General features: G+C 28.4%; 2 protein-coding genes and 1 pseudogene across 5 annotated transcripts; 1 reads left to right on the top strand and 2 right to left on the bottom strand.

Annotated features, from left to right (window-relative positions):
- Positions 1 to 6,024: 6,024 nt before the first annotated feature.
- LOC112697757 (uncharacterized) lies at positions 6,025 to 10,319 on the bottom strand (annotated as a pseudogene).
- An 8,065-nt stretch (positions 10,320 to 18,384) lies between these two features.
- Positions 18,385 to 21,289, bottom strand: LOC112697758 (uncharacterized). Of its 4 annotated transcripts, none has more exons than XM_025751072.3 (3): positions 20,975 to 21,289; positions 19,869 to 20,448; positions 18,385 to 19,433 (listed from the first exon to the last, which is right to left on the bottom strand). In XM_025751072.3, exons 2-3 carry the CDS (start codon positions 20,383 to 20,385, stop codon positions 18,679 to 18,681), a joined length of 1,272 nt encoding a protein of 423 aa, XP_025606857.1. In that variant the 5' UTR covers positions 20,386 to 20,448; positions 20,975 to 21,289; the 3' UTR covers positions 18,385 to 18,678. The 4 variants fall into 4 exon arrangements, with proteins under 4 accessions (XP_025606857.1, XP_025606858.1, XP_025606859.1 ...); XM_025751073.3 differs by having other exon boundaries at positions 19,869 to 20,451; positions 20,975 to 21,253; XM_025751074.3 differs by having other exon boundaries at positions 19,869 to 20,489; positions 20,975 to 21,253.
- Positions 21,290 to 24,756: 3,467 nt separating this feature from the next.
- On the top strand, positions 24,757 to 26,971 carry LOC112697759 (uncharacterized). Its single transcript, XM_025751075.2, has 3 exons — positions 24,757 to 24,942; positions 26,108 to 26,169; positions 26,383 to 26,971. Exons 1-3 carry the CDS (start codon positions 24,840 to 24,842, stop codon positions 26,629 to 26,631), a joined length of 414 nt encoding a protein of 137 aa, XP_025606860.1. The 5' UTR covers positions 24,757 to 24,839; the 3' UTR covers positions 26,632 to 26,971.
- The last annotated feature ends 741 nt before the right edge of the window (positions 26,972 to 27,712 follow it).

The following is a 27,712-nucleotide window of genomic DNA, read 5'->3' on the forward strand; positions in this document are numbered from 1 at the left end:
CGACTACGATTTTTTAACTTACGTCATCCTTTTTATATGTTCTTTTTTTCGTACTAAAAGAAATATATAATAAAAAATAACTAATAATTTGAGAAAAAAAAGATTTATTTTCTGTTTTAATCTCTAAAATTGTGTTCACAAATTGATATAATTCTTAATTTTTAAAAATACCAACTAAATAATAATTTTAATTTTAACAATATATATTTTATATTTTAATTTATATTATATAAATAATTAATTTAATAATTAATTTTGTATACATAGGTTGTAAACTTTTATATGAATTAATTGATGTTTGTTAATTTAATTTAACTTTAATTTATGATCCAATTTCAGACATCATATTAATCACAAATTAAAAGATGTAGCTCTTAAAAATAGGTTCTAAAAATCGAATCGGTTATTAAACTGCTCTAGTTACTAATTTATTGATTTATTAGTTCAATCGGTCTAACTATAATTTAACCGAAAAAACTGTTTTAAAATAAAATAATAAATAAATTATAAATATACATACTAAAATATAATTATAGTCTAATATAAATCTTAAAATATCTTCCAAATTTAAAACACTATATGAAATGTCATCAATCAAAACCATATGATCTTATCAAAATACAAACTCAAGTTTTTTTTTTGAACTCTTCAAATATATGTTTAATGTTTTCAAGCACTTTTGTCATCATCATCTTCAGTTTTACACTCATCACTCAGTTAAACAATTCACGACCCTAATTCTCTATGATTTCTTTTGTAAAAATAAAATCCCGTTCAAGAAAAAACCATAATCGTAAATAATTGAGAATATTTGTCAAACTCAGCACACTTATACATAAATTTAATTCTCAATTCCATGAATCATAAACAAAAAAATGTCTAAATATCCACAGAATAAATCAAATTCAGCATTAAAAAATATCAAAAATCAAATTTTGCAGTTAAACAGAATAAAGTAAAGATGGGATTTATGCTCAAATTCTCCTTAATCTTAAACCATATCTCGGCATATACTTTGTGCCTTTGTGAGCAGCAACAAAATAATCTTTACAAGCAGACTCAGATTGGAACACCAGACTCATAACTATCATTCTCCAAACTTATGTGACAAATTCTACAATCCCTCTCCATTTTGTGATTAGTATTATTATTAATATTATTAATAATATTAACATTGCCAACTAATAAATAGATACTTTAAACTTATTTAATAACAAGCTGTAACATAGCTCAAATAACAAATGAACCAATTTAATTAATACACAACTCCAAACACAATAATTAATCTGCTTCATACACTCATCAAAAGCAGTTTCAAATCATTTGCAATAACAGTGAACTATGCTTCATAAACTACTCAAATTATCAAAATCAGAAACATGAAGCACACTATTTAGAATCTACAGAGGCATACCAATTTTAAAAAATGCATAATTGGCACAATTTATCAAAGCATGACAAAGCTAAATTCTCAAAGAAAAATTTTAATTGAACACAAAAATACAGCACAACAGTCAACAGAGCACAGCAGCGAAGAAGACACAAAACAGACATACCCCACATGCAACACTTAGTTTCAAAGGATTCAAGCCTAAAGACCCCATCACCTTCTGCGGATGAATTATCAGAATCATTAACAATGGAGTAATTCACAGTAAAAATAGCAAGATTCACAGATTAATTAACACTTATTCAACAATCATTCAACCCATAACAAGTTCACAGATTAACTAACAACAATTATTCCACAATTATTATTAAAAAGGAATACTTAGAAGCTAGAAGCCCTAGAACAGAGCAGAACAGATCCTAAGCAAGAGGGAGACAAAGGCACGACCGAAGGGATAACAGGTGGAATAGAGATAGCGCCGGCGACGATGGAACAGAGCTGCGCAACTGTGCTTTCAAAGCTGAAACAGTAGCTGCACGATGGTGGAACAGAGTTGCACAATAACGACGATGGATTCAAAGCTCGCTTCTGCGATGGCGGCGGAAGCTGGACGGAGGTAAGGGAGTGAGATCGATGATGGTGAGAGGAAGGAGGAGCTGGAGGGTGATGCGAATGGGAGGGAAGGGTTCGCGTTTAGCCGTTGTCGGAGCTAAGGTTGCTGGGTTGGGTAATTGGCTAGGGCATCCCAGCATCCAAAACGTGGTGTATTTTGTAAAACTAAAAAAACCGGCCGGACCCTTGGTTCGGTTCGACCGGCCGGTTTGACGGTCTAATGTTAATTTTTCAAATTTCTGGTTTCAATGTCTATTCGAACCTATTTCCTTTGGTTCGCGATTCGACCGATTCGAACCAATTTTCAGTATTTAATTATATATATCAATATTACACAAATATGAAACAAAAGCCCTGCCAAAAACCAAAAAGAGTGATATTATTATAAGATTTAGTGGATTATTTTTTTTAAATAAATCAAAATTCAAATCAACTCTTTTAAGTTTCAAAGAGTAAAATAAATATTACCCTCGTGACAAAGAGGGTTTATTAATAGCGGCTTTTTCCCCTTTTTGTTAGTTTAATATTTGTTTATTAGGCTGTTTTGGTTCTAAAACAAAAAAGTGATGCTAAATATGCAAAATAAAAGAGAAAAGAAAATCAAAACTAATTGGTAAACTATCATGGTTATATGGATTGAAAGTCAGTCAACAATACCAAGATTCTAAAAATCAAACTGATTATCAAACCGCTTGAGTCATTGGTTTATCGATTTAGAAGTTCAACCAATCTAACCGTAGTTTAACTAAAATAATCGAATTATAATAAAATAACATATCAAATTTTAAATAAATATACAAAAATATAAATATATTCTGATATAAATCTTAAATATATACAACTTAAAAGTATAATTCCAATTAAAATCTCATAATCACATTTAAATACAATACAGGAGTCAAATAAACATATCAAAGGTCAAAATTTATATAAATATAAAATTTATAATATTATATAAAATTTAAGATAATCACAAAAAACAAAAAAAAAATTGAATTAACCAAACCAATAATAAATATTCAATCATCTACTTATGTAGTTAATTCAATTCATCTATTTTTTCGTTAAAAACAAAGATAAAAAAATTATTTTTTCTATAACAAAAGATTGGTCATAATCAAGGTCTATATTCATTTGTGAACTTGTGTAAAGCTATAATTTAACTTATCAAAACATGCCAAACATCTCTCCTCATTTCACCTTCCAAATCAATGAATTTCAGTATCCAGCTATTTGACCTAAGTATGATATAAAGTAGAAGTATCAATTATTATTAGACAGTGATATTAAAAATTTAAAATGTAACATCCGCTGCTCTATGGAACAAAGCATACTTATTGTGAGACAGAAAAAATAAAAACAAGAGAGTCAAAAAGTGCAGACCCTAAAGACCCAACCGTTGCATTCTCTACCTTTAATCCTTGTTGTGTAAGATCCATTCTCATGGCTATCTTCTCTCCCAATAAGTCAACTACTTGAACGTGTATTTGAAGTTATCAATAGAAGAAGATAATGATCCCTTTCTCCTTGCAGAAGAACTATTCTACACCCCTCCTTCTACTTATAATGAACAAATAGAAATTCTAACAAACTTTTAACAAAATTTTCAGCATAATTTCAAAAAAGATTAACAAGATTTTTAGCTAATCACAATTTTAGCAAAATTTCAGCACAATTTTAACAAAGATTAAACATCTTTTTTCAAAAATTAACCAAAAAAAAAAATACAATAACAATACAATATCACAACAATCCAATAGCCTTAGGTGTTTCTTAGTTGAGACTCTCATCCATACCTAAAAAGTAAAAATCACAAACAATCCAATAACAATTCAATCCAATTACAATATCACAGTACCCCCACAGTAACTCACTCCAACCCAGGAATCTCAAGTCTCAACAGTCAAAATTATTCAACAATTATTCAATTCAGTAACAAGTCTACAGATTAACTAACAACAATTATTCAGCAATCATTCAACCCAGTAACAACAGCAAAGTTCACAGACTAACTAACAAGTAACATCAATTATTCAACAATTATAGTTTAAAAAAATTAATATCTAGAACTAAATGCTAGAACAGAGTAGAGCAGATCAGCAGCAAGAACGGAACAGGGCACGACCGAAGGGCTGACGCGATGGAACAGAACTGGCGCCGGCGAGACAGTGACTGCGCGACGGAGGCAGGAGACGAGGCCGGCGACGGTGGTTTCAAAGCTCAAGCGTGGCTGCACGATGAAGGAGAACGACGTTGCGCCAGTGACTTCAAAGCTCCAAGTTGCGGCGGCGGCGGTTGCTTGCCGGTGGCGGGACGGAAGTGAAGGAGGAGCTCAATGACGATGAGAGGAAGGGTGATGGCCTGATGGGAGTGCTGCGAGTGTTTGCCGTTTTGGAGAGTCAGGGTTGGAAGTGTGCTGTTTTGGAGAGACTAGGGTTGGGGGTGGGACGTTGGGCAATGGTTAAGGAGTTCCTCAATGCAAACGGCAGCGTTTTGGATAAATTTAGAAAATCGGCCGGGTCACAGTTCGATTCGACCGGCCGGTTTGACGGTCTAATAGTAATTTTTCAAATCTCCGGTTTTGGCATCTGTTCGAACCGTTTTCACCATCGATTTGCGGTTCGACCGGCCGCTTTAAACCGGTTTCAGAACCTTGAACAATACACAGGATTCAGGAAACCTTTTGATTTCCGCTAGTAAGCATAAGATGATAATAAAATCAGGGAGACCACTTCGATAAAAACATTAAAAATGTCTTTTTTGTTTTAAATACATTTACATGTATCATAAATTCATAATATTATTGGACATCTTTATTAAATCGGTTAATAATTTATTTTTTAATAAACCAGAACAAAATCGATTTTTCATGGCAACAATAATAAACCCAATTGTCCGCACTATAACTATTAGACTCGATTTAATCCGACCAATGTACACAATCTAAATAAATTATGTTTAAATTTTTTTATAAAAAGACCAATATATCCCTAACTTTTGTTTTAAAAAACAAAAAAAAATCCATAATCCAATGGGTTATGTAAATTGGTCAGTTTAACCAGATCTGATAACAATTGAGTTTATCGGAATGAATTTTCACGTACAATTTCCACATCCGTGGTTCTCTTTCGAGCACAGCAATTACATCCTTGACAAAGATGCTTCCGGCCATCTTAGTTTGAGTCAGAAGGGATTGTTTCTCCCATGTTTTCTGCCAGCTCCTGTCTGGAAGAGTCAAAAGCTCAAAACAGAAGTATTTAAAAAATAATGTAGGAATTAATATATCTGGACAAACAATCAAACAGCAATGACCTGGTTAAATTATCACCCTCCATGCAAGACAATATAATTCAACGACACCGCCGCATTTTCATCTACAACTTAACAGTTTTAGGGATGTCAGTTTTGCGAATACTATACCTGACATTGACTTGCATCTTGTGGTTAAATTATTTGACAACCGAAATGACACAGAGTTTAAAAGAAAACTCGCCAGAAGTTGCAGAAGTAGTAGAACCTTTTATATCCCCTTTGTGATTATCCTTTGAACTTTTTCCAGATGCTCAAGATTTGTGATTTACATCTTTAGCTGGTTGAAAACCAGATGACATGTCTGTCCCTCCTTCGTGTTTCTGCCTGGCTTGCTCCACCATAAGTTGCCACTTCAAGAGAATGTCGTCTCTCCCAAGTCACAGCTCACTAAACCAAACAAACAACTAAAATATCATGGTCAACCAAAGATCAAAAGGGTTTTAGTGGGGAAAACAATAAGTTATCTTTAATTCTAGACTTCTTGTCCTTTAACACATCCTGTTCTTCAATGTTGTATTAAGCGTACCTTCCCCATGGGGAGAAAAATCACAATTGTTTTAATCTTCTCGTGGATACTTAATTTCATATAAAAAAGAATTCAATAAACAACCAAAAATAAAATAACATAAAAGAGGAAGCAGAAATGACTGTTCTCTTAGAACTGACTTACAAGAAGATTGAAATATGAATAAGGACAGCAAAAATAACCATAGCTATCAAACAATTTAATTACTGAATATCATCACTAAGAGAACACATATTATGTACATATACATTTAATATAGCGTTGGTACTACAGGTGCATACCGCATATTAACAATCATAATTGGACAGTATTTAATCCACAAAAGTTAAGCCACTGCATTAGTCAAGATCAAGTATATCACTCTCAAACGAGACAGTAGGAACTAGTTGACCCATTCCAGAAGGGGAAGCAGAAATGAGTGATGTTAAGGCCAGTAGATATTGTAGGTTCCATACTTCTGGATGCTGGAACGCCCCTTGAGAATTCGTCCTTTATAGTTCCTTGATTGGCACCTCCTGGTTCAATTTGTGCAGAATTACCAGAACGCAATCCATGCATTTTAGAAATATTCTGCCTATGTCGCTGCTCAGTGGGTAATTCACTAAGTTCCTTTTTTACATAACCAGATGACAATAGCCCAGAATTTTGATCTTTGTTTGATGCTGGTTGCCATGCATTTGGAGTTTGTTGGGATGATGGATTGTTTAACAGAGCAATAGATTCACCTGGCAGACTCTTGGGATCATTGGAAGTGTTCTACCATTCAAGTTTTGGCATACCAATGAAGCCTTGTGTTGTCCCACCTAAGTGATTTGGATAAGTGCTTTGAGGCGGAAATTGATACATATGTGACTCATATGGTGGTGGTCTGATAGATGAAGCAGTACTACTAGTTGGCCCTGAAAAAAGGCTTATAATTACCACCACTACTACCATATGCTGATGGAAAATGTAGATACTGCTGCTGTGGCTGCTTATTGCCCCTGTATGTGATGAAGAGATCATCTTTTTGCTTCCTGATTAACAGTGTTGGAATTGGAATATGCCAACTGGCTCGGTTGCAAACCCTGAGTTTCCATTCTAACATCCAATTCTTGAGATTTTCTAGCATTGTTCTCCATAGTTTGGACAGCTGAATAAGTCATATGAGATTGGTCTGCAGCAGCATTCATACTTCACTGATGAAGCGGAGCTAAAGCATGCGGATCATTTAATTGCCTTGCACCTAAGCCAACAGTGGGCATCCGAACAGGGTGCTGCTGCTCCACAGGTCCTTGGTTGGGCCTCATCTGTAACAGCTGAATAGAATAATGAATCTTAGCATGATATCAACATATATATTTCATGGGACCTGTAAAACTCATCCATAACAAGAATTAAACTTGTTCTCAACCTACCTGTGCTTGTATTTTTGCCATTGCTAATCTAAGCATCTGGTCCCCTACAATACCTTTCATAAGCTGCACAAAACTGTCTTTTGCTATTTCGTCTTTCTATAACACACAATAAATTCACAAAACAGAAAGTGAGTAGCATGGGATATCTGTTCCTAAGTTGATCATATCCGATCAACACAAAACTGACTTTAGCAAAGAAAAGAGACAACGTTCCCACTACCAAAGGACCAGGTAGTGAGATTATTTAGAGAAACCCACCTTCAATTTACTAAATAGAGTTTGAAGTTGCATGGCTCGGTCTTTGGGAAGTTGAGGTATCAAGATAGGTAGAAACATGCCAAATGGTACCTGTTTTTGACGATTAATTTGGCCTCCTCGCTGCTCATTGACTGTAGCCTGTTGATTACTTATTTGATGCAACTTTGCATACTGCTGAGATTCACTGCTGGGATTAAGTGTTTTGGCTACCTCATTATTAGGAACAGGATCTTTTCCCAAATTTTGAATTCCAACTGTCTGAGAATTTTGAAGAGAAGCTTGTACAGGGTATGGTAGGTGACGTTCATCTTGAGACTGCTTTTGTGATAGAGGAGGATTATTTACATTTTGAGAAGCAACATGCTGTGGCAAAGGAGGGTTATTTACATTATGAGAAGCAACATCCTGTGATAAAGGAGGATTATTTACACTATCCTTGTTAGGATTTACAATCTCCCCATTGACAACTTGATAATCAGGGTGAACACGCGAAAAGTCGATACCCGGAGCCAGATGATGCACTTGCTCCATGATGTTCCTGTGTGCTCTCTCCTTTGCTTCAGGGACGCAACATCCTAGATGTTTGACCTCTGCCTCCAACTGCTCAATTCTCCTTCTTGATGCTGTTTCCTTCTCCCTTAACTGTGACTTCTCCTTATCAGCCTCCTTCAGCTTGTTTTCCATATTACTAATCTTGGCGGTTAAAGTAACCTTCAATTCCTCCAAGGCAGCTCTCTCGTTTTCTTTTGACTCAAGGCGGATCTCCAATTCCTTAACTCGGCCTTCTAGCACCATCTGAGAGTTGGAGGTGATGGGTGGCTCTAAGTTGGGGCACACACCTTGGGCTTGAAAGTGTTTGGAGTACACATCGGACTCCTCGATGGCGGGGAGCAGCACACCATTTTCAACCGGCTTCCCTTTGCCATCCACCATTTTTTGCATTTTTGGCTGAGGTGGATGCCCTAGATCAGCACCTGTGCCCACAAATGAATGCTTCTTTGAAGTTGGAGGTGGAAAGGCACTGCAGGCACCCCTAAAATTCCCAGTCTTAGGTGGAAGGATTTTGTCCACTGCAACACCTCCTGAGGCCATGTTAGCTGCAAGCAATATAGGAGAAAGAAACTCAAGTCAGAAAATAAACTATATTTTACTGGCTACATTGTCCATAGTAAGCACAGTAATCAAAATTTTAAACAATAGGAAAGTGGCCCTGGCAGATTATTAAGAGCATAATTAACACTCCCCTTCAGCAGTCAGCACCAAAGAGGCTGAGTAAAGGACATTATATATTTTATTTAAAAAAAAGAGTAAATATCGACAAATTGAAACATAAATATTAGCTATTTCATTCTATGTGAGACAATCTAATTAAACTGGAGTTCACTACATTCTTGAGTTTTTCTTCCTAGATTTTTTCCCTCTCTTACTAAGATATGGTATTATGGATGTGGTTTGGCAAATTGCTATATGCAAAATTGACAAAACACTTGCCAACTGAAATGATTGATAAACAATTCAACAATGAGAGAACTCACCTGGGCTTGCACAAATGTTGCTTCTGTTTCCATCAACAGCTTCTGAATTTTCAAAAAGGATGGGGAACGCAAAACTTGGGGATGTCACTGGTGATTGTACTCTCTTTGCTCCTCTACCAACATTATTCTCCGATTGAACAACTTGCGGATTGGCTTTTGAACTGGCTGAACTAATCCTGTCTTCAACTTTAACATACAACTCTATGCACCGCAACTCAGAATTTGAGTCATGGTAACCAAACATCAACTGAATGTCTTGATCAGACTTGAGCCAAAAAACCTGACAGTCGGATGCTTGTGGACCAATTTTAACATGCAACCTATACGCCATTCGAGATATCTGCTTCCTTTCAAGTTCACCCATATTCCTCAATATCAGATTCTTCAACTCAAGCAGAGACTTTTGACGATGAATGCTCATCAACAAAGGCTCCGAACTTTGAAAGGGTCCATCTACAGTGTCTTCTACATATCCATTGGGATGAACAAGTATGAACACGGTCGAATAAAAATCCATTTGCCACTCTGAGCTCTTCTTCAGATTATATAGTGACCTGATGAAGTAAATAATTTTTTTATTCACTAAATAATAATAATAATAATAATAATAATAATAATAATAATGATAATAATAATAATAATAATAACCTGTCCAATGGTGAGAGATTTCAGTAACATGCATAAGATCCTAAGTGTCACTCAGGAAATTCATCGAACACATGGAGAGCATAATACCCAGTTGCAGAAAACTCAAATCAAGCTGAACAAAAATCGACATGGGAAAAAATAATAACAATAATAACAGTAACTGATCTTGAGAATGACGATGTGAGGAATCGATGGAAAGTTTCAAAGAGCTCAGTTTTGCTGAAACTACAAAGAAGCAAGAAGCTGAAGCCTCAAACCTAACTTCATAACTAAGAAGGACTCTTTCTTTCTCCCGGATGAAGCTTTATTTTTTGTTGGAACTGGAATCCCATTTCGTTTACTCTAACAGCGAAAATCTGTTCAATTTCTTTCGGGCATAGATATGAACGGAGCCATTTCTTTGAATTTGTGTTAACCAAAACGATCAGCTTCAAAGCAATGGTTGACCATTTTGTCCTTTTCTTTTCTTTTTTTGGCATTGCTAGTGTGTAGAAAGAAAAGATCTTCTACATGCGTAGAAGACACATGTCACTTCCTTAGTTAAAATTTTTGCAAAAGATAAGTACTCTAAAGGAGACATTTGCTGCAGTGTTTCAGGTGCTGCAGAAGTTAGCCATGGTTAATTAATGTTTGGTTTTAGTGTTTAATATAATCAATACAAATTTCATATTTGTAATCTGTATAATATATACTAGCGGCTCAACAGGCACTATCGTGCCTCTTCAGCCGCTTTTCTATTGTTTTGAAGAATTTAAAATTATATTATTTACTTTTCAAATTTATTAGATAAATATTTTTTTATTTTAATATTGACGTGATCTTATTTATATCATATTTTGTTAAAATTAAAATTACTATAAAATACTTTAAAATGTTAAATTATAAAACCACACAATAAAGAGGTAATATAAAATCATCATAGTTTAAAGTTCTAGGTAATATATGAGGTGAAATATTCGATAAAATAAATTTTTATTCTCAACTATTCTAAAATATACAAAAAATATTTTTAGAATGATAATACTTCTATTGTATTTCTTTTTTTTGGTGACTTTCTATTGTATTTTTTTAAAAATTTTGAATGCCATCTATTAATTTATAATATTTTTAATTTAATTTTTTAAATTTATTATGACAAAATAATGATATGATGAAGTTTTTGTCCGCTAAAATTGCGAAAATATTTTTAAAAATCAGTTTATTCATTGTACTTTATTTTGTTTTTTTTGGGCGTTTATGTTATATTCCATACATTATTAAATTTTAATTTGATAATTTTTTTATCATCAAGGACTTATTATTTAGTTACTGTAATTTAATTAAGATTTATTTGTCATCACTAAATGATGTTATGTGTATTATGGTTATTGCCATTAAATAATATTAAATAATATTTGTAGTAGCATTTTTTTAGTTTGTACTTAAATTAGTTATTCAACAAAAATTTATCAGGTAACTCATAAAAATATATACAATGTTATCTATATTTTTAATTTGAGGATTTTTAGTTTAGTTACCTATTGACTTATAATATTTAATATAGTGTTTTGATATTTTTTAAAAAATTAGAACACATTTTGCCATGACCAAATTTTACTATCTATTAAATTTTTAATTGGGTAAAGATTCTATAATAAAAAGGATCCATATAATTTATACAATACATTAATAAATACATGAGATAAAATAAGACATATTTTTGTACTATTTTACAATAGTTGTTATTTTGTGTTTAAGGTAGATCTTTTTTAATTTTACTATTTAATTTTAAAAGATATATGTTGTTACCAAAATTTTATTACAAAGTTATTGTTATTATTAGTCTTATGAATGTATTGCCTATTTAAAATTTATAATATTTGTTAATTATTTGTTTTATTTTTTTATTATAGAATTCATAATTTTGTTTAACAGAAGGCATTTTATATAGTAGTACACAATATCAAACCTCTTAATTTATTCAATACAAAAAATATTTTAAATGAATATTATGCGATGAAGATAAAATATTAAAAATATAAGTAGAGTAAGTGAGTATTAACTTCATATTTGCATGGCTTTTAGTATTGTTTGTAACTGATTCATTATAAGAGATTGATTGAGGCATTATTTAGTAGCAGTGGTGTATGTCTCGACCTACACTAATACAAAAGAAAAAAAATACAAACTTAATATGTTTTAGATTATCTTAAAAGAATTAAAAATTAGTTCTCAAAAACCAAATCAAATCGCGTAAATTAAGTTAATTATTAAGATTTAATGTATAGGCAAAATGACTTAAAACGACGTTATTACATGTTTTGAATATATAGGGTACTAACCAGTTAGGACATCACCACATCTTTTACTTGAACAACTTCATTATAATGTGATTCCAGACCTATATTTTTAAAGAGCAATACAGATAATAAGCATAATTTGAATTCATAAGATTAAAATTAGTTATCATGATTAAAGTTAACTTTTATGTCGCGTATAAAGGTGATTTTAATTATTTTAAATTTGTTTAATTTTATTCTGAAACAGAGAATATTTTAAAAATAATATTCTTCTATTATATTTTTTTCATTGATTTTTTTCAAAGTTTGAATATCGTCCATTAATTTGTGACATTTTTAAATTTATTTTTTTAATTTATTATGATAAATTAACAATATGATGAGTATTTTGTTCGTTAAGATTGCAGAAATATTTTTTAAAAAATAGTTTATTTGTTATACTCTAATTTATCTTTATTTTTTGTATTTATATTTTAACATTTCACATTAGGAATTTATTACATATTTAATATTATTAAATTAATATATTTTTTAATAATAAATAATGTTACGTGTCTCATGATTATTATTATTATTGGCTGATATAATAGTATTTTTTTATAATTGATATTTAAGATAGTTATTCAATAAAAATTGATTCAGTAACTCATATAAATATGTAAAGCGTTATCTATGTTTTTAATTTTAAAATTTGAAAATTATATATCCAATCACTGTTTGTAATATTTAATATAGTATTTAGATTTTTTATAAAATTATGACCCATTTTACCGTGATCAAATTTTGGCATTTGTTAAATTTTTAAATGGAAAATAATTTTATAATAAGAAGGATTAATTTTTATTTATGCCATGTATTTAAATACATGAGATGAAATATCAGTATTCTTGTATTCTTCTTCTATCGTTATGTTTGTATTTAAGTTAGAATTCTCCTGGTTTTATTTTAAAATTATAAAAAATATATATTATTACCAAAATTTTAAAATATGAAAATATATAAATTAAAATAGAAACTAAAAAAATTAAATTAAAGTATATTAAAAATCATTATATTACATTAATTTAACACAATATATAAATATTATTTTGATAATAAAATTATTATGTTTGACAACTTTTTATAATTATCTTATAACGTAATATTTTTTTGTTTAAAATGACTTCATTTATTTTTTTAATATGAAAATGCAAATGCATATTTTTTTATTTTTAATATTTTATCCCAAGCATCTACATTAATTTGAAATATAAATATTTTTTTTGTAATAAATTTATAATAAAAATTTTAGTTAAAGAGTACTCAATACTTCTTTTAATAATTTAGAGCAATAAATTTATTTTTATTTTATAGTTATTACTTTGTAAAATATATTTAATCACTCAAATTAAAAAATACACATGACAAAAAATAAGCGATATGATAATATTTTTTCTCTTTATTCTATTTGTTATTATTAGTTTTATGAATACATTGTTTATTTTAATTTTTTAATTATTTATATACTATATGATAAAGATGAAATATTAAAAAAATTATTATTTTGTCTACTAAATTTATTTTATGAAATAAATTATGTAAGGATATACGAAGTCTAAAAAAAATTGGACACCAAATTCTAGTAACTTTTTGCATTTTTATTAAAGAGTGCTCTGTTATATATGTAATTTTTTTTAAGTTAAATAATAAGCATCAGAAATATATAAATAGTGTATATTAATTTAATTAATTTTGTTATAGAATACCAACCAATTATGTTACTATAACGTCTGTTATTTGGATCAACTCCATTATCACGCGCTTTCAATTCTAGATTTTTTAAAGAGTAGAATACAGATATTAAGCAAAAATTGAATTTATAGCCGAAAAAATTAAATTATCATAATACATGTTAAGTTTTATGTTATTTGAAACAAAATGATGATGATGATGATGGGTGGCTCTTACCATTTGTCTAATTGTAGTTAATTCTGTACTTGACAATGGATTTGGAATAGAAATTATATTAGTTGATATAATATGATTGTTGATTCGTTGAATTTTCTAATTATATTTGTCAGAACATAAGGTAGCAAGACACAAAGAAGAAAAATGATTGCAAGAGCACGATTGAAAGTGAAACAAATATTTAACTCTCTTGAGTAAAGTACGATTGAAGACGCAGAAATTTTTGTTACTGAACCAGTTTCAAATTTGTCGTGGGTTAAAGCCAGTTTTCGAAAAAATTAAATAAAATAAAAAGAATTGAGTACCTAGTAGCAGTTTTTTTTATTGAAATCTATTTTTAAGTCCTGTCATAGGATAAAGCCAATTTTTAATAAAAAGAAAATAGGGGTAAAATAAGAAGAAAAAATTGGATACCACAATTCCATATCCCATTATATATTGATATAGATAATATTTTTTTTAGTAATTATTCATTAATAAATGTTGCATTAATGATTCTGTTTATTATATTTCAACATGTTTATTTCAATTAGACTCAATAAATTACCAAAATCCAAGCTTATTATCTTAAACTTCTTCCTTGATCATATGGTTAGAAAAATACAATAAAACATATTAGAAAATCTAAAAAAATAAAATAATTTTTAAAATAGAATATATATAAGAAAAATAATAAATTAAAACTTACTTGACCTATGACAGAAAAATAAAGAGAACGAAATAATCATGAAAGTTGAAATAACGAAAAATATATAACACAATTCTTATCTTAACACATTTAAATGTTATATGTCAATCTAATAATTAATAAAAAATAATATTATCCAATGTAAAATAGATTAAAAAAAAAGAAAGAGATTAACAAAATCAATTAACAAAGTTCTTATCTTAAGTTGCCAGATTATTTAAAAAATCAATTAACAAAGTTCGTATTTTACTATATTTATTATATTTATTGTGTTATATGTCAATCTAATAATTAATAAAAAATAATATTTTTTAATATAGAACATATTAAAAATAAAGAAAAAAATTAACAAAATATACTTAGAGATTTTTCATTCTACCATTGGTAAGTATAAATTTTTTTACATCTTTTATATGCCAATCGTATGACAGATAAATAATATTAAATTAATTAATCTTTTTGCAATAATTTAAAAAATTAGTAAATGTCAATTTTAGTACTCTTTATAAATAAATGTCAAATTCAATACTTTACATAATTAGTAGTTTAGATAGTTTAGGAAATTATAAACATAGACTTTAATAATACGTATCAATTAATAAATATAGACTTTGATAATACGTATCAAACAATACAAAAAAAATATTGATAAATTTTAATAAATATAGAATATATTTATAGATAAATTTTAGTACTATAGAATATATTTGAGTAGTAGTGCTCGATCTATAATTATACAAAAAAAATACAAACTTTAGATGAAAAAATGGAATAAGATAAAGAGTACTTGTCCTTTGAATTTTTTTTTTTAAAATTAAAAATTAGTACTCAAAAATAAAATAAACCGTAAATATAAAATACCAACCACTTGTGTTATCATGACGTCTATTATTATTTTTCAAAAAGCACCTGTATTTGGTAATAGAATTGGCATAGAAATTGTATCAACTTCTTTGTCAAATCCTCTCACAATGATTTGCAGGTGTCCCTTTCTTAGTAAATGCATGTCAGAATAGCAAGATGCAGAAAAAAAGATCGACAACAGTGAGGAATATTTATAAGTGGAGCAGTTATTTAATTTTCTCACGATTGCAGCAGTTATTTAATGGGTTAATGACTTTTTTTGTTAATTATAAACAAAAATGTATTATTACTATTTTGTCCATAAATTTGATTTGTAAAATAAATTATTTGAGGGTAAATAATGTCTATAAAAATTGGACACCAAACTCTAGTATTGGCTTTATATATTGGTATAGATGTGGGCCGGGTTTAATATGATAGACGGGTGTTGGTCTTTTTTAGGCATTGGATCCAATATAAATGTTTATCTTAAAAAAAAATACTCTGATGACTTTAAGATAAAACTATAATATAATTTAATGATTTTTCTATAAAATATTAGAATAAAAATTAATCTATTGACGTTTAAAAGTGCATGAATAAAAAATATTATTAAATAACTAATAATTATTCAATTGCCTTAACTAAATTTTTAGTATATAATTTTTTACTTATAAATTTTTCTCAAATTTATTGTTTTTTATTTTTATCTTATTTGTTAACTTAACTTTTTATTAGATTAATTTTTTTACTGTTTTTTCAACATTTAAATTAAAATTTTATATTAAAAGTTTTTTATAGTGATCGATCTCCAATAGCACCATAATAGTCTTAAAATCTTTTCATATTATAATTTAGAATAAGTAAATTAATTTATTTTTTAATTTATATCATTTTTTATTTTTCTATTTTCTATAGCACTTCTTAAATATGTGGCTTTTATATATTAATATTAACTTAGATTATCTTTTTAAACATAAATTTTGTTAATGTACGAATATATAGCAAGATTTATTAGGATTTTTTTATAAAAAAAATATTCTAAAATAATAATATTAGTAAAATGGTAAAGTGATGTTTTAATCACTTTTAAATTTATAATATTTAATATTTGTGAATTTCACTATCTTAATCTAAAGATAATTAATAGTATAAATTAACTCTTTTTTTTAAGTGACTAACTAATTAAAAAAAAATCAAATCCATATCATAATATCTCTTAAATCAAATGTTGCATATGTTTCTAGTACCTCTTGAAGCTTGTTTTTAAGCCAAGTTTAATAAGCCATCCAAAACAATTATTTATACTAGATTTAGCTCCATGTGTTATGCAACACCAAAATAAATTTATAATCTTTTATATAAGAATTCATTTAATAAAAAAATTTAGAAGTGAATGTAAAATTTATTTTCGTAAGTTATTTAGAAATTGTATTTAATTAGCATTAACTGTATTAACTAATAATTACATTTAGGTGTCAAAAGTAACTATTTATACTATTATTCATTTACTCGATACCTTGTAGTTTATTGCAAATTAAATATTGCAAGACTCATGTCGATGCCTTTTAGAATTTCTTGATATCCTAAAGCCATCATAGTATTTTTTTTATTAGGCCAATATTATTTTTTGGGTACAAATTACACCAATATTAATATAAATATCATAACTTGCAACATAAACAAAAAAATACAACAAGCAACACTTCTATATATATTAGGCTCAACTGCTCGAAAATCAACATCTGTCTACTCGTGTTAAATCAGACTTTTATATATATATATATTAAATTTGCCCTGTTTATATTAAAGACTAATAAGAGATTAATTAATTATTACTTTAATATTATTTTATGTCAAACTGAACTGCTGCAAAAATTATTCTCTAAATTGAACATTAAAGGTGGCTGCTGCATTATTATTGTAGTGAAGACAACACCTGTCTTCTATACATGTAGAAGGATTTTTCTTTCTACACGCTAGTAAGGTCATTTTTTTTTCACACCAATTTATATAATTTTTTCCTTCTGTTTTTGAAGCAGTAATTTTTTAAGAAAAAAATTACACTTACCTATTATGAGATTTTGTGAAATTTAAGTAATATTACATTTAATGTTTGGTAAAATATAACATTGTTAAATTGATTTATGAATTAATTGCTTGATTATTATACATATAACTTATCTAGTATTGTGTCTGTATTTAAAAATTTTACATGAAGTAGAATTCGAACCAAAAACTTGGGTGATGGAAAATAATTGTTTCTTGTTATATATATTTTTCAATATATTAATAATCATATATTATATTTAATTAGTATATATAATCTAAAACTTTCAATTAAATATTATTTTTATATTTATTTAATTTTTTATTTTATTTTTACTTTTTTAAAATTATTTTTTTAATGTACAACATTATTAAAAAATAATAAATTTTATTAAACATCTATAAAAACAAACAAAAATATTTTATTAATCATAAAATACTTTTATGAAAGTAATAGTTAATTAAATATTTTAGATTATATTTTAATTAAGAAATATAATATATGGTTATGTAATATATTTAAAAGAAAAGCATAATATACAACAAGAAATAGTTTGATCTAATGGTAATTAAGTTGTTCTTCATCCCTAGTTTTTTGTTCAAATTTCACCTCATATATAATTCAATAGTTTTCAACAAATAAATTTTATTAATTTATATATGCAAATTTTAATAAGTATACGCAAATTTTACTGTTATCTAAGTACTAACACAAAATAATATTTACTGATAATATAATATTATTCTTTTTAAATAGTCACAAACACACTACCATGGCAAAAGGATGACAACTAATTAGTTTAATATAAACAGCTAAAAAAATAGTCAAACTCATTACCATAGCAATTCGCTTTTTTACCGTCTTTTTCTAACAAAATTATTCATATATGAATAAACAAATTCATACCACTATATGAAATTAGAGTTGATTTAATTCTAATATATATGTAATGAGTTGGACAACAAAAAATATATGTAATAGTCACTTTAATTTTACACCTTGCAGTGAGTGTCATATTTAAAATTTCAAAAATAAAGTTAATACATAACCAACGAAATTATTCTATTGTAGCATGAAGTGGTTGCAGTTTGCCTATGCAATGAGCGTTGCACCTGAGTGCTTGCCAACAAAACGAACTTGGGATTCACTATCATTCTTGTTCCATGATGTTACCATGTGATATCTCCTTTGCTTCATGAACACAACATTGGATGTGTTGGACGTTTGCATCCAAATTCCATAACATAGGTAACTTGGGGTGCACTATCCTTCTTATGATTTACAATCTCCCCATTGACAACTCGATTATCAGGGTGAACACGCGAAAAGTCAATACCCGGAGCCAGAAGACACACTTGCTCCATGATGTTTCTGTGTGCTCTCTCCTCTGCTTCAAGGACAGAACATCTTAGATGTTTGACCTCTGCCTCCAACGGCTCAATTATCCCCTTTGATGCTGTTTTCTCCTTCCTTAACTGAGCCCTTCTCTCCTTATCAGCCTCCTTCAGCTTGTTTTCCAGATTACTAATCTTGGCGGTTAAAGTAACCTTCAATTCCTCTAAGGCAGCTCTCTCATTTTCCTTTGACTCAAGGCGGATCTCCAATTCCTTAACTCGGCCTTCTAGCATCATCTGAGATTTGGAGGTGATAGGTGGCTCCAAGTTGCGGCACATATTTTGGTTTTGAAAAGATTTGGAGTACACATTGGACTCCTCAATGTCGGGGATCAGTACACCATTTTCAACCGGCTTGCCTTTGCCATCCACCATTTTTTGCATTTTTGGCGGAGGTGAAAGTCCTAGATCAAGTCCTAGATCAGCACCCATGTCCACAAATGCAGACTTCTTTGAAGTTGGAGGTGGAAAGACACTGCAGGCACCCCCAATATTCCCAGTCTTGGGTGGAAGGGAGAGTTTGTCCACTGCAACACCTCTTGATGCCATGTTAGCTGCAATATAGGAGAAAGAAACTCAAGTCGAAAAATAAAGTATATTTTATTGGCTACATTATGCATAGTAGCATAGTAAACAAAATTTTACACAGCAGTATAGTGGCCTTGGCAGATGATTAAGATTTAAGAGCATAACACTCCCCTTCAGTAGTCAGCACCAAAGAGGCTGAGTAAAGTAGGACATTATATATTTTATTTTATTTTTTTCTAAAGAAAAAAGTAAATATTGGTAAATTGAAACATAAATTTGTCAATATTTTATTTAACTGGATTTCACTCCATTCTTGAGTTTTTCTTCGTAGATTTCTTTTCCCCCTCTCTTACTAAGATATGGTATTATGGATGTGGTTTAGCAAATTGATATATGCAAAATTGACAAATCACTTGAAAACTGAATTGATTGATAAACAGCTCATCACAGAGAGAACTCACCTGGGCTTGCACAAACATTGGTTCTTTTTCCATCAACTTTCACATTTTCAACACGATTGGGGAACACAAAACTTGGGGATGTCACTGGTGATTGTACTCTCTTTGGTCCTCTACCAATCTTGTCCGATTGAACAACTTGTGGATTGGCTTTCAAACTGGCTGAACTAATCACGTCTTCAACTTTAACGTACAACTCTATGCACCGTAGCTCACGATTTGAGACATGGAAATCAAACATCAAGTGAATGTCTTCGTCAGAGGTGAGCCAAATAACCCGACTGTCAGATAATTGGGGACCTATTATACCATGCAACTTATATGCCATATGAGATATCTTCTTTCTTCCAAGTTCACCCATGTTCGCCAATATCAGATTCTTCAACTCAAGTAGAGAATCTTGATGATCAGTATCAACATTCATCAAAAAAGGATCCCAACTTTCAAAGGTTGCACCACCTACAGTGTCTTTTATATATCCATTGGGATGAACAAGCACAAATATGTCTGAGCAAGCCATCTGTAACTCGAGATCTTTTCCAACTTTGGATGATTGTGTGTGGCTTGAATGAGGGAATGAGGCCTGCTTCAGATTTTATAGTAATTTGATGAAGTAAATTCCAACTACAAATCCATGGAACTTTTATCAAACTGCCCTAATAGAAGAATGCAATTCGATCATTTCTACTAGTTTTTCACAAAAAAGTAATTTTTTTTAAATTCAGTAAAAAATGATCTATTGAGTTGGTGCACAACTTTTTTTACTAAAATACCTTTTATTATATATAATCCATAAAAAAAAATATTTTTTTGGCTATTTTCAAGACATGAACCAAGACCCCTTAGTTAAGTTATAAACAAATTCCATCTCAACTAATTTCAAAATTTATTATTTTTCAAAAACGTGCCTATTGATATACTAGTAATAGCATGTCTAATATAGAGATATTTGATTAATATGCAGAAGAGCCTAATTAAGTGTCACTGAGGAAATTCATCGAACACTTGGAGAGCATAATACCCAGTTGCAAAACTCGAACCAGGCTGAGCGAAAATCAAAATGGGGAATGACAATAGCAACATGAATGGAGTGAGTAGTCGCAACTAACCTGTGTGAGTAATAATGCGAGGAGCCTATGGAAACTTCCGAAGAGCTCAAATTCGCAGAAACCACAAAGAAGGAAGAAACCACAGTGCTACACACAGCTTCAAACCTAACTTCATAACTAAGAAGGACACATACACACACACACTCTCTCTCTCTCTCTCTCGAATGAAGCTTTAGTCTTGTTGATATTGGAGCCTCATTTCGTTTCATCTTACAACGAAATGAGTTCAGTTTTTTTCGTACAGAACTGTAAATTGGAGCCATTTCTTTGAATTTGTGTTGTTTAGCGCGCGCAATCAAAAACGATCAGCACCAAAGCAATAAGACCATTTTGTGGGGCTTTTTTTGGTGACCCATTTTGTGGGCCTTATTTGGGCTTCTCATTCCAAAAGCCCAATAGTAGAGCCAATAATCCAATATAATACTATACCAAAATGTTATTGAAATATCAAGTTTTAATGAAAAAGCTATATTATGAGTTTTAGGAGATTAATACTTAAGAAAACCCTCATATATGAAACTAAACACCTTAAAAATAGTTTTATAACAATTTAAACTCTTTTATAATAGCTAGCTTTTATATTCCATTATATTTACTATTTTATATTTTTTTAAGATTTAGCTAATATAGAAGTAGTAAATAATTTTAAATATTTTTTAATAAATAAAAAACAAATGAATTAAATTTTTAAATTTTTGTATTTTTAATAAAAAAGATTAATTTAAAACATTAATATGTATCTTTAACAAACAAGTTAGCTAAACTTTTTTTTATCTATCTGTATCCCTCTAAAATGGTTCTAATTAATTATTAATATTGCGCATATAAAACAACTTTCCATTTGGCAATAAATTTCAAAATGCATCCGTGGCATATTCACTTTCCATAAACTAATCTGAACCTAAGTTTAGATGAAAACCATTTTATACTGTAAAGAGATAAGAGCAATTTTATTTACCAAAGGAGAAAGACACAACCAACTCTTAAAAGATTAGGTAGGTGTGTGTGAAAAGAACCATTCTATACAAGAAAAATCTTAATTAGGACAGGACTGCATTACTTGTTTTTATTCTGATAATGATTACGGATTAATTTGGTAAATATGTTGGAAGCATAAAAACTACGTTCAATCTTTGTTGAATATTATAATTTTTATTTGGCTAACTTTTTTTTTTAAATATTAACATGATTCTGAGTTTGAACTTTTGTTCATCAGAACCAACAAATTATAATTTTTGTATTTGCTTGATAAATTAAAAAATTAATTAATATTCTACTAATTTGCCATTTAATCTCATTTATAATAAGAGATGTCAAAAATAACCATCATCATTCTTGACTTTTTTTCATGATTATATTTTACAAATAAATATTTTTTAATGTTATTATTAGTACTCATTATTAAATTTAATTTTTATCAATTTTTTATTTTTTATTTTTGTTAGTAGTATGAATATTTTTATTTCACTTATATATATTATTATAATTTTAATAGAATTTTTAGTATTCATTATTCATATAAATTTTTTTAATCATTTTTATTAATACGTATTTTTTTTATAAAACTTTATTTTTTATTTGAATTTGTATATTTTTTACTATGTATTCTTAAATTAGTATATATTTTATTTATTATTGTTAATTTTTATAATATAAATTTCATTAAAAAAATATAATTAAATATAAAAAAATATTAAAGAAGAGTACTAACAAATTATAATAAAAAAATACTAAATTTCAACACATAAATTTAAATTATTTTAAAAAAATTATAATAAAAAATATTAAAATAATATAATTTAAATAATATAAATTCATATTTTTTAATAATTTTTGTCTAAACATAATTTTAAATGATATCATTCAAATAACATTCATTTTATTCTATTTAATTTTGATATAAAATTATCAAATATAAATTATATTAATACTAACTTATTTTTTTATTAAAATTAATTTTATAAAATTAATTTTATTCAAACTCTCATCCATAAACTCCAATCCAAATACACAAGGTATTTGCAAATAATTATGGTTAAAATTTCACACTATGAATTGGAATATGCTCTCTGGACAAAAGAGTTAAATGTAGGAACAAAGATCAAGAATTTGAAATGGGAACAAGTAAAAATCTACAGAGATTCTCATTTTAGTAGTTGATAAAAACTTTTGTTTTTTACGTTTTTTTAATATAATTTAATATTATAATTTTTTTGTTATAATCTATAATATTAGATTTAGAATCGATATAATTTTAAAAATGTATATTTTTATAATATTATTACAAATGAAAATAGTAAAATACTATTACTAATTAAAGGGGATGCTTGGAGGTTTTTATTGTGTTCCATTAATAGAATCATAGAAGGATGTGAAAAATACAGAATCAATTAATGCTGTTTCTTATGATAATTTGATGTTTGAGTTAATAGAATTTAATGCACCAGTTGATAGATTACAGCGGAGCACTGGAATGCGAGCCCCTGCCACTACTATTGATTTCCCTTTACACGTTAACTAACTAGATAAATAGTAAATATTTAAATAATTTTTTACAGAATTTTAAATTGAATAATTTAACTTCTAATAAATTTTAATCAATTTGAGTGGGTTTAATAATTAATTAATTTATTTATTTATTTAAATATTGAAAAATTTAAATTCTGTACACGTAATAATTTATTTTTAAAAAATTAATTTTAAATTTATTATTTATTGTTAGACTGAAAGGAACTTAAAAAATTAATAAATTTTTATTATTCAAACATTTTTTTATAATTAGTCATATTAGATTATTTAGCCTATTCTTAATTATGATGATATTATAAATTTTAAGAATTAAATGAATAATTTTAACTATTTTAATTATTATTATATAATGAATTAGTTTCAAATATTTTTAAATTTAACAACTAAATTTTGATCACGAGTGTTACTTCTAACTGGGATTGAAAAGAAAATCTATTTACAATTTTTTTTTAAAATACTTCTCAAAATCTTGAAATTAAAGTTTTTTAACTAAAAAAATCAGTATTTTACATACTGATATAATTAACATGTTAAAGAAAATGGCTATTTGAAAAGAAAAAGTTTAACGGCAACAATTTTTGTGTTTCCTGGTTAGTATTTAATTATAAAAAATGAGTAATTTCTCATCATTGGATATAATTTCACACCATTAAAAATATTATTGATAATCAATTGATGGTTACAAAATATCAAAATTGCTGACCCCTAGTATTGCTCATTTGAAAATCTTGAAAGGAAAAAAAATAATGCAGAGAATCCAATATATTTAGCGTAAAACATAAAAAAAATTAGTAAGTGTTAAGTCAGATATAATATATATATATAAATTTGGATCTTTTAAATTTTAAATTTTTATTTTAAAGAATAAAATAAAATTTTTTATTAGTAAATATTTTTTTTCTTATATAATTTTTTGGTCTTACTTATAAAATAAATAATAATAAATTATATTTTATTCTCTAAAATTAAATTCAAAATTTAGAACTTACAAATCCTATATATATTATTCATCTAACATTTTTCAAAAAGGAAAAATGCAAACGCACATATATCATCAAAATGTTATGGGATGCATGCATGGGTTATATTGAAGATTCATCACCGATCTTATCTTCTTAACTATGTACATGCCTCTGTTTCACATGCATGACATGATGATGATGTATGTTCATAAGAAACATGAGAGAGAGGGTGCATTCTCCCTCCTCTTCTTCAATAAATGACCACAACTAACTTATTTAATTCCACAATTATTATTGTTTCTTTCTCTCTATAAGTTACATGAAAAGGCAAACCAAGTTCTGCATGTAATAGTAATAATCATTTGAAGACTATCATGAAGGTTTCTGGGTTTTGGCCATTGTTCTTCTTGCTCGCTGTGGCAGCAGCTTTAGCATTCCTTAACTTCTTATCGTCCGATGGTGGATCCAACTTTTCCGGTATATCTTCTATCCATTATCACTTTTTTTTTATTGCATTTTTTTAAGGAAAAAATAAGGGAAAATGATAGTGGAAATCTCTTGGGTTCATGATCATCATCTTTAAAGCAGCAGCAACAACAACAACAACAACAACAACAACAACAACAACAACAATAATAATAATAATAATAATAATAATAATAATAATAATATGCTCTTTTCAGTCTTTTGAATGTTGGTTTTGTCTTCTTTGATCAATTTTTTCCCTCTATATATATACTTGAGGAGAAATAGGATGCATGCAATGGTAAAAATAATGAACCAGAAATAAATAAAGTCTCAAATCTTAATAAACCCTCTAATCTTAGAGAAATGGCTTCAGTTTCAAAGTTCCTTTTGTTGAAATAAATCATGCACATTTTGATTTTTCAAAATATCATCCTATATGTGCTTCTATCAAAATTTCATATTACAATGCCATTTTGTTTATTTTCAACTCAGATAAAATCCTTTTATGTGCTTCTGTCTAAATCTCTCTTTTTTTTCAATTCTTATGAAAAATTTAGATGAGAATATTTATATATTCCCATGGTTTATTTTATTTGACATTGTTCAAGTATTCACTTATCATGCATTGTATATGATGATTCTCACAACTAGTACTGAATTTGAGTCAATTTTCCACAACATTTTGTTCTTCGGGTTATTTTATTTATGATGATTGAATGAGAAGAATAAAATGCAATTTTTATAGTTTCCAATTGAGACCAAATGATATGTCCTGAAATTCTTTTACATTATCTTTGAAGTGTTCAAAATTTAACATGCAACTAACTAAACATTTTTATCAACCTTGCTTCTTCATGTGAAACTCTTAATAAAATTGCTCATAGATCCTAGTATCATTTTGACAAGCCTTTGAACTCATCCATGACAATGATACTGTTAGCATTTTTATAATATCTTAGTTACTTTAATTGGTACATTTCTAAACATTGCATGCATGCATTAAACAACATCTTCCTATAAATCATTAAAGCATTATTTAGAACTAATTTGAGTAGATTGTATTAGATTTTTTTTATTGTTTTATGATAAGATCTATAACGCATTGATTGTTATTATTAACTCCCTATTAAATGACCTATATAATTTCCCTTTACATTATTAAATGGCATCACAGATTTGCCTGTTACCAACTATGGACATGGAACATCGGAAATTGTAACAAGAAGGAAACTCAAGGTATTGTTATTTTTACATGTTTGGAAAACCATTTGAATGTTCAAAACAAGGTTTTCAAATTCTCTTAAAAATGAAGAACCGAAAAAAAAAATCATAATTCATGAATTTATGGTAGCTAACTACATCAAAATCAAGTTTATAAAATCAATTTTATGCAAACTTTCGTTTGCAAATTGTAATCCAAACACACACTAAGTATGATGAGTATTTCAGGAAAATGATAGCAAGAGAACAAGTAAGGACAAAGTTGATAATAGACTCATTAATCTAGATGATTATGCCGGTAAAAATGGTCCATATAAAGCTGTAAGAACTGAACCTATTGAGCATGGAACTCCTTATTTGCCATTTCTCCCAAGACCTCCACCTCCCGATCTTCCTAGCCCCGACGGATATTCCGATCTATCCGATCTTCCTAGCCCCGGTGTATATTCCGATCTTCCTACCCCCGGAGGTTTTTAAGTAACAAGTATTATTCCAACATCAACAATATCGTATTCTATGTTGATATATCATGCGTCTGTCTGCGCAGAATATGATGATAACTATGTTTAAGAAATATTTTTATGAAAATAATAGACTAGTATATTTTGGTGGGTTTGGACACTATTTATGTAATTTATATGTTGGAGTGATCTTAGTAGAGTTTAATTTCCTACTTTTAATCCATGTTGTCTCATGTGCTTGCATTGTGTTGTGAAAAAGTGAAAACGTTGTTGTAGCTTTTGGCATCCTATAAGGTGTCCAGTTGAATCTATCTATCTTGAGTTATATATAATATATGTTTCTACTTGTTATTAAATTTGATTTATGTTTATCCAATTTCTTCAATAATTATTCTTAACTTTTTATTTATTTTTTTAATTAGATAATGATTTTTGTCATTACTAATTTGGCTTGAAAATCTCAAATTAAATATTATTTGAGTTCCTATGAGATTTGTTAGTCATAATTGGTATTTATTATTGCATAAATTATTAAAATGGCAGTATTAAGGGTCGGTAATTTTTTAGATTTTGGGCCAACAAACAATTAGTATTTGAGAAAAAATGAGTGACAAAAATAAAACTTTATAGATTTTGGGCCGACAAACAATCAGTATTTGAGAAGAAATGAGCGACAGAAATGAAGCTTTATAACGCGAATGAGATATTTAGATAATATTGAAATTTACTGGTTGAATGATAACAAAATTTGATTAAAACTACTGATCATTGAGACTTTCTGTTATTAAAAAAAAATTTGCATGTTTCTTATCCAAATAAACTGAGGTAGATTATTTTTGTTTCTAACAACTCTGGAAATTAGAGCAATCTAGTAGGATACTAGCTAGCATTGGTTGATTATTATTTTTGTTGAAGAAAACTACCTACTAAACACCAAATTTTCAGGTGTTCTCTCTGACTTTGGTTCTTCATTATTTGTGGTTGTGAAAATATTGTATTTTGAATTTAGTTATAACAGTTTTAGTTTTAGTTTAGCTCTTGTTGGTTCACTGATTCTAAGTCCTAATCCCAAACAACTATATATTTATAATTTAACA

This window comes from Arachis hypogaea, chromosome 16 (genome assembly GCF_003086295.3).
Source record: "Arachis hypogaea cultivar Tifrunner chromosome 16, arahy.Tifrunner.gnm2.J5K5, whole genome shotgun sequence".
Lineage (NCBI taxonomy): Eukaryota > Viridiplantae > Streptophyta > Magnoliopsida > Fabales > Fabaceae > Arachis > Arachis hypogaea.